The sequence below is a fragment of the Coregonus lavaretus genome (assembly GCF_964263955.1).
Source record: "Coregonus lavaretus genome assembly, contig: HAP1_SCAFFOLD_315, whole genome shotgun sequence".
Taxonomy (NCBI): Eukaryota; Metazoa; Chordata; class Actinopteri; order Salmoniformes; family Salmonidae; genus Coregonus; species Coregonus lavaretus.
Window position 1 is genome coordinate 185,001 of NW_028165262.1, and position 12,618 is coordinate 197,618.

Here is a 12,618-nt window from a genome sequence, read left to right on the forward strand (position 1 = left end):
TGTTAACTTTCACTGCTATGCGGATGACACACAGCTGTACATTTCAATGAAGCATGGTGAAGCCCCAAAATTGCCCTCGCTAGAAGCCTGTGTTTCAGACATAAGGAAGTGGATGGCTGAAAACTTTTTACTTTTAAACTCGGACAAAACAGAGATGCTTGTTCTAGGTCCCAAGAAACAAAGAGATCTTCTGTTAAATCTGACAATTCATCTTGATGGTTGTAAAGTCGTCTCAAATAAAACTGTGAAGGACCTAGGCGTTACTCTTGACCCTGATCTCTCTTTTGACGAACATATCAAGACTGTTTCAAGGACAGCTTTTTTCCATCTACGTAACATTGCAAAAATCAGAAATTTTCTGTCCAAAAATGATGCAGAAAAATTAATCCATGCATTTGTTACTTCTAGATTAGACTACTGCAATGCTCTATTTTCCGGCTACCCGGATAAAGCACTAAATAAACTTCAGTTAGTGCTAAATACGGCTGCTAGAATCCTGACTAGAACCAAGAAATTTGATCATATTACTCCAGTGCTAGCTTCCCTACACTGGCTTCCTGTTAAGGCAAGGGCTGATTTCAAGGTTTTACTGTTAACCTATAAAGCGTTACATGGGCTTGCTCCTACCTATCTTTCCGAGTTGGTCCTGCCGTACATACCAATACGTACGCTACGGTCACAAGACGCAGGCCTCCTAATTGTCCCTAGAATTTCTAAGCAAACAGCGGGAGGCAGGGCTTTCTCCTATAGATCTCCATTTCTATGGAACAGTCTGCCTACCCATGTGAGAGACGCAGACTCGGTCTCAACCTTTAAGTCTTTACTGAAGACTTATCTCTTCAGTAGGTCATATGATTGAGTGTAGTCTGGCCCAGGAGTGTGAAGGTGAACGGAAAGGCTGGAGCAACGAACAGCCCTTGCTGTCTCTGCCGGGCCGGTTCCCCTCTCCACTGGGGTTCTCTGCCTCTAACCCTGTTGCAGGGGCTGAGTCACTGGCCTGCTGGTGCTCTTTCATGCCGTCCCTGGGAGGGGTGCGTCACTTGAGTGGGTTGAGTTACTGACGTGATCTTCCTGTCTGGGTTGGCGCCCCCCCCCCCTTGGTTTGTGCTGTGGTGGAGACCTCTGTGGGCTATACTCGGCCTTGTCTCAGGATTGTAAGTTGGTGGTTGGGGATATCCCTCTAGTGGTGCGGGGGCTGTGCTTTGGCGGAGTGGGTGGGGTTATATCCTTCCTGTTTGGCCCTGTCCGGGGGTTTCTTCGGATGGGGCCACAGTGTCTCCGGACCGCTCCTGTCTCAGCCTCCAGTATTTATGCTGCAGTAGTTTATGTGTCGGGGGGCTGGGGTTAGTTGGTTATACCTGGAGTACTTCTCCTGTCTTATCCAGTGTCCTGTGTGAATTTAAGTATGCTCTCTCTAATTCTCTCGTTCTCTCTTTCTCTCTGAGAACCTGAGCCCTAGGACCATACGTCAGGACTACCGGGCATGATGACACCCTGCTGCCCCCAGTCCGCCTGGCCTTGCTGCTATTCCAGTTTCAACTGTTCTGCCTGCGGCTACGAAACCCCTACCTGTCCCAGACCTGCTGTTTTCAACTCTAAATGATCGGCTATGAAAAGCCAACTGAGAGACCTGAGCCCTAGGACCATACGTCGGGACTACCGGCCGTGGTGACTCCTTGCTATCCCCAGTCCGCCTGGCCTTGCTGCTATTCCAGTTTAAACTGTTCTGCCTGCGGTTATGGAACCCCTACCTGTCCCAGACCTGCTGTTTTAAACTCTAATGATCGGCTATGAAAAGCCAACTGAGATTTATTCCTGATTATTATTTGACCATGCTTGTCACTTATGAACATTTTTGAACATCTTGGCATGGTTCTGTTATAATCTCCACCCGGCACAGCCAGAAGAGGACTGGCCACCCCTCATAGCCTGGTTCCTCTCTAGGTTTCTTCCTAGGTTTTGCCTTTCTAGGGAGTTTTTCCTAGCCACCGTGCTTCTACACCTGCATTACTAGCTGTTTGGGGTTTTAGGCTGGGTTTCTGTACAGCACTTCGAGATATTAGCTGATGTAAGAAGGGCTATATAAAATAAAATTGATTGATTGATTGGGTTGCCAGTGGTATATCAACATTTGGTTGACAGTGGTATATCAACATTTGGTTGCCAGTATATCAACATTTGGTTGCCAGTGGTATATCAACATTTGGTTGCCAGTATATCAACATTTGGTTGCCAGTGGTATATCAACATTTGGTTACCAGTGGTATATCAACATTTGGTTGCCAGTGGTATATCAACATTTGGTTACCAGTGGTATATCAACATTTGGTTGCCAGTATATCAACATTTGGTTGCCAGTGGTATATCAACATTTGGTTGCCAGTGGTATATCAACATTTGGTTACCAGCGGTATATCAACATTTGGTTGCCAGCGGTATATCAACATTTGGTTGCCAGTGGTATATCAACATTTGGTTACCAGTGGTATATCAACATTTGGTTACCAGCGGTATATCAACATTTGGTTGCCAGCGGTATATCAACATTTGGTTGCCAGTGGTATATCAACATTTGGTTGCCAGTGGTATATCAACATTTGGTTGCCAGTGGTATATGACTCCACAGCCGATATGACTTGTTCGTCTGCCACACATGCTACTATGTAGCCAGCAGTCTATCAAACATGACCAAAAGGCTAATCTGGCACTAGTAAGTCTATCCAAATGAGACAACATTAACTGACACAAAAAAGGTGATTAGGCAGTTGTTTTTGCCTGACCAAAGGCCAACTCCAACAGTACCTGGTAGTCTCCCTTCAGCCCCACTGTGCCCACGGTCCCCAGACCCCCCCGTTCTGAGACCCACTGTGCCCACGGTCCCCAGATCGCCCCATTCTAAGCCCCACTGTGCCCACGGTCCCCCGACCCCCCCATTCTAAGCCCCACTGTGCCCACGGTCCCCCGACCCCCCCATTCTAAGCCCCACTGTGCCCACGGTCCCCCGACCCCCCCATTCTAAGACCCACTGTGCCCACTCTCCCCAGTCCCCCCATTCTAAGACCCACTGTGCCCACGGTCCCCCCATTCTAAGACCCACTGTGCCCACGGTCCCCCCATTCGAAGACCCACTCTCCCCAGTCCCCTCATACCTGGTAGTGGTGTAGCTGGTCACTCTCTCCTTTCAGTCCCCCGGTGCCCACAGTCCCTAGACCGAAACATCCAGCCAGGAACTGTAACCTGACAGAGGTCAGGAGGGAGGAGGACTGGAAGGCAGTGCAGGGGCTGGGTCGACCCCCTGGACCGCTACCCCCACCCCCTGCAGCCTGGTTACTCTTCTCCTCCATCCCAGAGATCAGCGCCACGATCTGGTGTAGGGCCTCCAGACGCAGCTGGAGAAAACACACACACATCAGTTCTAGAATTAAATCAGATTACAGTCATATACTCAATACTATCCATTAGTTCATCTACTGAACGCTCCATTAGCGAGAGGGAAGAATATAGGAGTTTCTATGGTACTTATTGAAATGCAGTGTTGGAGCCATATTCCTAGCATAGTGCTTCAAGGATCACTGCTTGAAAATAACTTTATGGCTCTTGGGGGCACTCCTCTTGGGTCACAGTCCTCACCTCAGCCCTGTTCTGTTGTTGCTCCATAGCCAGGATGGTTCTCACCTCAGCCCTGTTCTGCTGTTGCTCCATAGCCAGGATGGTTCTCACCTCAGCCCTGTTCTGCTGTTGCTCCATAGCCAGGATGGTTCTCACCTCAGCCCTGTTCTGCTGTTGCTCCATAGCCAGGATGGTTCTTACCTCAGCCCTGTTCTGCTGTTGCTCCATAGCCAGGATGGTTCTCACCTCAGCCCTGTTCTGCTGTTGCTCCATAGCCAGGATGGTTCTCACCTCAGCCCTGTTCTGCTGTTGCTCCATAGCCAGGATGGTTCTTACCTCAGCCCTGTTCTGCTGTTGCTCCATAGCCAGGATGGTTCTCACCTCAGCCCTGTTCTGCTGTTGCTCCATAGCCAGGATGGTTCCTTGTGGACTAGTAGACATGCTCTCCTCAGGCTCCTTGAAGGCGGGGGTGTTTCCCACGTCTCCACTGATGAAGCTGACGATGTTCTCTATGAGGGCGTGAACCCCCAGCGAGTGGCTCAGGTCCAGGTCCGACTCCTCATAGGATTGGTAGACGGGAGAACCGTACAGCTGGTCCCTACTGTGTTTCACCCTGAACCACGAGTCAGCCAGAGAGTCTGGAGAACTGTGGAGTAGACCTGAGGGAGGAGAGGAGAGAGGAAAGAGAGAGATGGAGAGAGGAAAGAGAGAGACAGACAGAGACCGAGACAGAGAGAGGGGGATGGAGGGAGAGAGATGGAGAGAGAGATGGAGAGAGAGACAGAGAGAGAGACAGAGACAGACAGACAGACAGAGACCGAGACAGAGAGAGACAGAGACAGGCCAGATACCTTTTCAGAAACACAACTACTATTTCCATACAGGTGGATGTGATGGTATCCACCTCATCCAATGTGCTTCACTTTAAGGCCTAGTGGGTGCTATTGTAGCAGATGTAAGCTAGCTGTTATAGACTACGTATGTCAATTCACATTCAATTCAATCCATGTCTCTCTGCTTGGTTTCATTCCACGGCTGGTTCTCGTACTACATGCCATGAGCCTTGATCAGCCATGAAAAATACAGTGTGTGTACGTTGTTCCCTTCCCCGATCAGATGATGACGAGGGATGCTGCAGGGGAAACTGAAATGGTAAGCAGAGGCCAAGGCCAAGGCTGTGTCTGAAATGGTAAGCAGAGGCCAAGGCCAAGGCTGTGTCTGAAATGGTAAGCAGAGGCCAAGGCCAAGGCTGTGTCTGAAATGGTAAGCAGAGGCCAAGGCCAAGGCCAAGGCTGTGTCTGAAATGGTAAGCAGAGGCCAAGGCCAAGGCTGTGTCTGAAATGGTAAGCAGAGGCCAAGGCCAAGGCTGTGTCTGAAATGGTAAGCAGAGGCCAAGGCTGTGTCTGAAATGGTAAGCAGAGGCCAAGGCCAAGGCTGTGTCTGAAATGGTAAGCAGAGGCCAAGGCCAAGGCTGTGTCTGAAATGGTAAGCAGAGGCCAAGGCCAAGGCCAAGGCTGTGTCTGAAATGGTAAGCAGAGGCCAAGGCTGTGTCTGAAATGGTAAGCAGAGGCCAAGGCTGTGTCTGAAATGGTAAGCAAAGGCCAAGGCTGTGTCTGAAATGGTAAGCAGAGGCCAAGGCCAAGGCTGTGTCTGAAATGGTAAGCAAAGGCCAAGGCTGTGTCTGAAATGGTAAGCAGAGGCCAAGGCCAAGGCTGTGTCTGAAATGGTAAGCAGAGGCCAAGGCCAAGGCTGTGTCTGAAATGGTAAGCAGAGGCCAAGGCCAAGGCTGTGTCTGAAATGGTAAGCAGAGGCCAAGGCCAAGGCTGTGTCTGAAATGGTAAGCAGAGGCCAAGGCCAAGGCTGTGTCTGAAATGGTAAGCAGAGGCCAAGGCCAAGGCTGTGTCTGAAATGGTAAGCAGAGGCCAAGGCCAAGGCTGTGTCTGAAATGGTAAGCAGTGGCCAAGGCCAAGGCTGTGTCTGAAATGGTAAGCAGAGGCCAAGGCCAAGGCTGTGTCTGAAATGGTAAGCAGAGGCCAAGGCCAAGGCTGTGTCTGAAATGGTAAGCAGAGGCCAAGGCCAAGGCTGTGTCTGAAATGGTAAGCAGAGGCCAAGGCCAAGGCTGTGTCTGAAATGGTAAGCAGAGGCCAAGGCCAAGGCTGTGTCTGAAATGGTAAGCAGTGGCCAAGGCCAAGGCTGTGTCTGAAATGGTAAGCAGAGGCCAAGGCCAAGGCTGTGTCTGAAATGGTAAGCAGTGGCCAAGGCCAAGGCTGTGTCTGAAATGGTAAGCAGAGGCCAAGGCCAAGGCTGTGTCTGAAATGGTAAGCAGAGGCCAAGGCCAAGGCTGTGTCTGAAATGGTAAGCAGAGGCCAAGGCCAAGGCTGTGTCTGAAATGGTACGCAGAGGCCAAGGCCAAGGCTGTCTGAAATGGTAAGCAGAGGCCAAGGCCAAGGCTGTGTCTGAAATGGTGCGCAGAGGCCAAGGCCAAGGCTGTGTCTGAAATGGTACGCAGAGGCCAAGGCCAAGGCTGTGTCTGAAATGGTAAGCAGAGGCCAAGGCCAAGGCTGTGTCTGAAATGGTAAGCAGAGGCCAAGGCCAAGGCTGTGTCTGAAATGGTAAGCAGAGGCCAAGGCTGTGTCTGAAATGGTAAGCAGAGGCCAAGGCCAAGGCTGTGTCTGAAATGGTTAGCAGAGGCCAAGGCCAAGGCTGTGTCTGAAATGGTAAGCAGAGGCCAAGGCCAAGGCTGTGTCTGAAATGGTAAGCAGAGGCCAAGGCCAAGGCTGTGTCTGAAATGGTAAGCAGAGGCCAAGGCCAAGGCTGTGTCTGAAATGGTAAGCAGAGGCCAAGGCTGTGTCTGAAATGGTAAGCAGAGGCCAAGGCCAAGGCTGAAATGGTAAGCAGAGGCCAAGGCCAAGGCTGTATCTGAAATGGTAAGCAGAGGCCAAGGCCAAGGCTGTGTCTGAAATGGTAAGCAGAGGCCAAGGCCAAGGCTGTCTGAAATGGTAAGCAGAGGCCAAGGCCAAGGCTGTGTCTGAAATGGTACCCTATTCCCTTTATAGCACACGTTCCTTCTGACCCGGGCCAGGGCCCGTAGGGTACCGTCTGCATGGTGCTACAGCAGCTACCTGCTAGCCTGAGTCCCAGTCTGTTTGTGCTGTCTTACCAAACCAACTGACACCAAAGAAGTCGGCAAGAGAGCAGAGACATATCTGGCATAACTGACCCAGGCTAGCTACCTGCTGCTTCAGGAGAAGAAACATGATGAACTGAGCTTTACTCATGCTAGCCATTACTGGGTCATCCAACTGGGAATGAATGGGCATTACAGTCATGGAGAGTTGAGCTGGCTTTAAGAAGAGGAGGAAGTTTAAACATGCCATGGTGTACTTGCTTGGAGCTCCTCTTGTTTTTGGGGCTCAACTGCCCCAAGAGGAGCAAATACGCTACCATACAGAAATTAGAAGACAGGAAGACACATTTACACTGAAGTAGAGGGGTATCATAGAGCATTACTGGTTAGTATCATCTAATGCAGTTATTGATGTACAGTAATTATTCCTTACCTCTCTTTTTATGAGAAAACGCCAGGTCCAGGTCAACATTTCTCCTGCCACTCTGAAATAGATCAAAGAAAAACACAAAGTTACATTGTAATAATCACTACAATGAACATTGATAGAAAGAGAGAGAGAGATAGATAGAGAGGGGGGGAGACAGACACAGAGAGAGAGAGAGAGAGAGAGAGAGAGAGAGAGAGAGATAGATAGAGAGGGGGTGAGAGAGAGGGAGAGAGAGAGAGAGAGAGACAGAGAGAGAGAGAGAGAGAGAGAGAGAGAGAGAGAGGGGGGGGGGGAGAGATAGAGAGAGAGAGAGAGAGAGAGAGAGAGAGAGAGAGAGAGGGGGGGGGAGACAGACACAGAGAGAGAGAGAGAGAGAGAAAGAGAGAGACAGACAGAGAGAGAGAGAGACAGATAGAACGAGGCCCAGTGTTGTGACTGACCACAGCAGATCCCTCCTCATCAGACTCTGGCTGGGAGAGATTTGAATCGCTCCTGGACTTCATCAGCCTGTAGCTGGGGCTGGACTGGACCGAACGGCTCTCTGCACTCAGACTCTCACTTCTACACAGCAGGGGACAGAGACCACACAAACCACAGTCAGCACTACACAGAATAGACCATACAGTCAGCACTACACATAACAGACCATATAGTCAGCACTCCACAGAACAGACCATACAGTCAGCACTACACATAACAGACCATACAGTCAGCACTACACAGAACAGACCATACAGTCAGCACTACACAGAACAGACCATACAGTCAGCACTACACAGAACAGACCATACAGTCAGCACTACACAGAACAGACCATACAGTCAGCACTCCACAGAACAGACCATACAGTCAGCACTCCACATAACAGACCATACAGTCAGCACTCCACAGAACAGACCATACAGTCAGCACTACACAGAACAGACCATACAGTCAGCACTACGCAGAACAGACCATACAGTCAGCACTACGCAGAACAGACCATACAGTCAGCAATACACAGAACAGACCATACAGTCAGCACTACACAGAACATACCATACAGTCAGCACTACACAGAACAGACCATACAGTCAGCACTACACAGAACAGACCATACAGTCAGCACTACACAGAACAGACCATACAGTCAGCAATACACAGAACAGACCATACAGTCAGCACTACACAGAACAGACCATACAGTCAGCACTACACAGAACAGACCATACAGTCAGCACTACACAGAACAGACCATACAGTCAGCACTACACAGAACAGACCATACAGTCAGCACTACACAGAACAGACCATACAGTCAGCAATACACAGAACAGACCATACAGTCAGCACTACACAGAACAGACCATACAGTCAGCACTACACAGAACAGACCATACAGTCAGCACTACACAGAACAGACCATACAGTCAGCACTACACAGAACAGACCATACAGTCAGCACTACACAGAACAGACCATACAGTCAGCACTACACAGAACAGACCATACAGTCAGCACTACACAGAACAGACCATACAGTCAGCACTACACAGAACAGACCATACAGTCAGCACTACACAGAACAGACCATACAGTCAGCACTACACAGAACAGACCATACAGTCAGCACTACACAGAACAGACCATACAGTCAGCACTACACAGAACAGACCATACAGTCAGCACTACACAGAACAGACCATACAGTCAGCACTACACAGAACAGACCATACAGTCAGCACTACACAGAACAGACCATACAGTCAGCACTACACAGAACAGACCATACAGTCAGCACTACACAGAACAGACCATACAGTCAGCACTACACAGAACAGACCATACAGTCAGCACTACACAGAACAGACCATACAGTCAGCACTACACAGAACAGACCATACAGTCAGCACTACACAGAACAGACCATACAGTCAGCACTACACAGAACAGACCATACAGTCAGCACTCCACAGAACAGACCATACAGAACAGACCATACAGTCAGCACTACACAGAACAGACCATACAGTCAGACCTGGTTACTGCCAGTCTAATGACAAACATTGAAGTTGCCCTGAATTGAACTGAAAAGAACTGGCTGAAATCTGAAGAACTAGAACAGAATTGGAAGCATAGTTGAACTATCCCCAACCCTACTATATGTATAGTTAGGTCATTCAGTACATAGGGCCTGAGGGCCTGGCAGGCATGTTGCCTGTTATGAGTGGTAGGCCTAGTGGCACTGTGAAACACATGGCATGCTGCTGTTAAACTAGAAAACTGGGTCTGTAGGTCGGTGAATGTAGGTCTAAACTGGGTCTGTAGGTCGGTGAATGTAGGTCTAAACTGGGTCTGTAGGTCGGTGAATGTAGGTCTAAACTGGGTCTGTAGGTCGGTGAATGTAGGTCTAAACTGGGTCTGTAGGTCGGTGAATGTAGGTCTAAACTGGGTCTGTAGGTCGGTGAATGTAGGTCTAAACTGGGTCTGTAGGTCGGTGAATGTAGGTCTAAACTGGGTCTGTAGGTCGGTGAATGTAGGTCTAAACTGGGTCTGTAGGTCGGTGAATGTAGGTCTAAACTGGGTCTGTAGGTCGGTGAATGTAGGTCTAAACTGGGTCTGTAGGTCGGTGAATGTAGGTCTAAACTGTCGTAGGTCGGTGTGAAGTTTGAAAGGCAGAAGACCAGATACGGTAAATTAATCATAGATTAGATAGTTAGTCATAGACAGTAGATTAGATAGATAGTTAGTCATAGACAGTAGATTAGATAGATAGTTAGTCATAGACAGTAGATTAGATAGTCATAGACAGAAGATTAGATAGATAGTTAGTCATAGACAGTTGATTAGATAGATAGTTAGTCATAGACAGTAGATTAGATAGATAGTTAGTCATAGGCAGTAGATTAGATAGATAGTCATAGACAGTAGATTAGATAGATAGTTAGTCATAGACAGTAGATTAGATAGATAGTTAGTCATAGACAGAAGATTAGATAGATAGTTAGTCATAGACAGTAGATTAGATAGTTAGTTAGTCATAGACAGTAGATTAGATAGTTAATCATAGACAGTAGATTAGATAGATAGTTAGTCATAGACAGTAGATTAGATAGATAGTTAGTCATAGACAGTAGATTAGATAGATAGTTAGTCATAGACAGTAGATTGATAGTTAGTTAGTTATAGACAGTAGATTAGATAGATAGTTAGTCATAGACAGTAGATTAGATAGATAGTTAGTCATAGACAGTAGATTAGATAGATAGTTAGTCATAGAGAGTAGATAGATAGTTAGTTAGTTATAGACAGTAGATTAGATAGATAGTTAGTCATATACAGTAGATTAGATAGATAGTTAGTCATAGACAGTAGATTAGATAGATAGTTAGTCATAGACAGTAGATTAGATAGATAGTTAGTCATATACAGTAGATTAGATAGATAGTTAGTCATAGACAGTAGATTAGATAGATAGTTAGTCATAGTAGATTAGATAGATAGTTAGTTATAGACAGTAGATTAGATAGATAGTCATAGACAGTAGATTAGATAGATAGTTAGTCAGACAGTAGATTAGATAGATAGTTAGTCATAGACAGTAGATTAGATAGTTAGTCATAGACAGTAGATTAGATAGATAGTCATAGACAGTAGATAGATAGTTAGTTAGTCATAGACAGTAGATTAGATAGATAGTTAGTCATAGACAGTAGATTAGATAGATAGTTAGTCATAGACAGTAGATTAGATAGATAGTCATAGACAGTAGATAGATAGTTAGTTAGTTATAGACAGTAGATTAGATAGATAGTTAGTCACAGACAGTAGATTAGATAGATAGTCATAGACAGTAGATAGATAGTTAGTTAGTTATAGACAGTAGATTAGATAGATAGTTAGTCATAGACAGTAGATTAGATAGATAGTTAGTCATAGACAGTAGATTAGATAGATAGTTAGTCATAGACAGTAGATTAGATAGTTAGTTAGTCATAGACAGTATATTAGATAGTTAGTTAGTCATAGACAGTAGATTAGATAGTTAGTTAGTCATAGACAGTAGATTAGATAGATAGTTAGTCATAGACAGAAGATTAGATAGTTAGTCATAGACAGTAGATTAGATAGTTGGTTAGTCATAGACAGTAGATTAGATAGATAGTTAGTCATAGACAGAAGATTAGATAGTTAGTCATAGACAGTAGATTAGATAGTTAGTTAGTCATAGACAGTAGATTAGATAGATAGTTAGTCATAGACAGTAGATTAGATAGTTAGTCATAGACAGTAGATTAGATAGATAGTTAGTCATAGACAGTAGATTAGATAGATAGTTAATCATAGACAGTAGATTAGATAGATAGTTAATCATAGACAGTAGATTAGATAGATAGTTAGTCATAGACAGTAGATTAGATTGATAGTTAGTCATACACAGTAGATTAGATAGATAGTTAGTCATAGACAGTAGATTAGATAGATAGTTAATCATAGACAGTAGATTAGATAGATAGTTAATCATAGACAGTAGATTAGATAGATAGTTAGTCATAGACAGTAGATTAGATTGATAGTTAGTCATAGACAGTAGATTAGATAGATAGTTAGTCATAGACAGTAGATTAGATAGATAGTTAGTCATAGACAGTAGATTAGATAGATAGTTAGTCAGACAGTAGATTAGATTGATAGTTAGTCATAGACAGTAGATTAGATAGATAGTTAGTCATAGACAGTAGATTAGATAGATAGTTAGTCATAGACAGTAGATTAGATAGATAGTTAGTCATAGACAGTAGATTAGATAGATAGTTAGTCATAGACAGTAGATTAGATAGATAGTTAATCATAGACAGTAGATTAGATATATAGTTAATCATAGACAGTAGATTAGATAGATAGTTAGTCATAGACAGTAGATTAGATAGATAGTTAGTCAGACAGTAGATTAGATTGATAGTTAGTCATAGACAGTAGATTAGATAGTTAGTCATAGACAGTAGATTAGATAGATAGTTAGTCATAGACAGTAGATTAGATAGATAGTTAATCATAGACAGTAGATTAGATAGATAGTTAATCATAGACAGTAGATTAGATAGATAGTTAGTCATAGACAGTAGATTAGATAGATAGTTAATCATAGACAGTAGATTAGATAGATAGTTAATCATAGACAGTAGATTAGATAGATAGTTAGTCATAGACAGTAGATTAGATAGATAGTTAGTCATAGACAGTAGATTAGATAGATAGTTAATCATAGACAGTAGATTAGATAGATAGTTAGTCATAGACAGTAGATTAGATAAATAGTTAGTCATAGACAGTAGATTAGATAGATAGTTAGTCATAGACAGTAGATTAGATAGTCATAGACAGTAGATTAGATAGTTAATCATAGACAGTAGATTAGATAGTTAATCATAGACAGTAGATTAGATAGATAGTTAGTCATAGACAGTAGATT

General features: G+C 45.1%; 1 protein-coding gene across 1 annotated transcript in view; it reads right to left on the reverse strand.

The window, feature by feature from the left end:
- Window positions 1-12,618, reverse strand: part of LOC311116059 (putative E3 ubiquitin-protein ligase HERC1) — a 233,569-nt gene that overhangs the window by 113,800 nt on the left and 107,151 nt on the right. Inside the window, 4 exon segments of the mRNA XM_084191189.1 lie at window positions 3,150-3,389; window positions 3,991-4,268; window positions 7,170-7,221; window positions 7,607-7,727. Coding sequence (XP_084047315.1) covers window positions 3,150-3,389; window positions 3,991-4,268; window positions 7,170-7,221; window positions 7,607-7,727 — 691 coding nt within the window.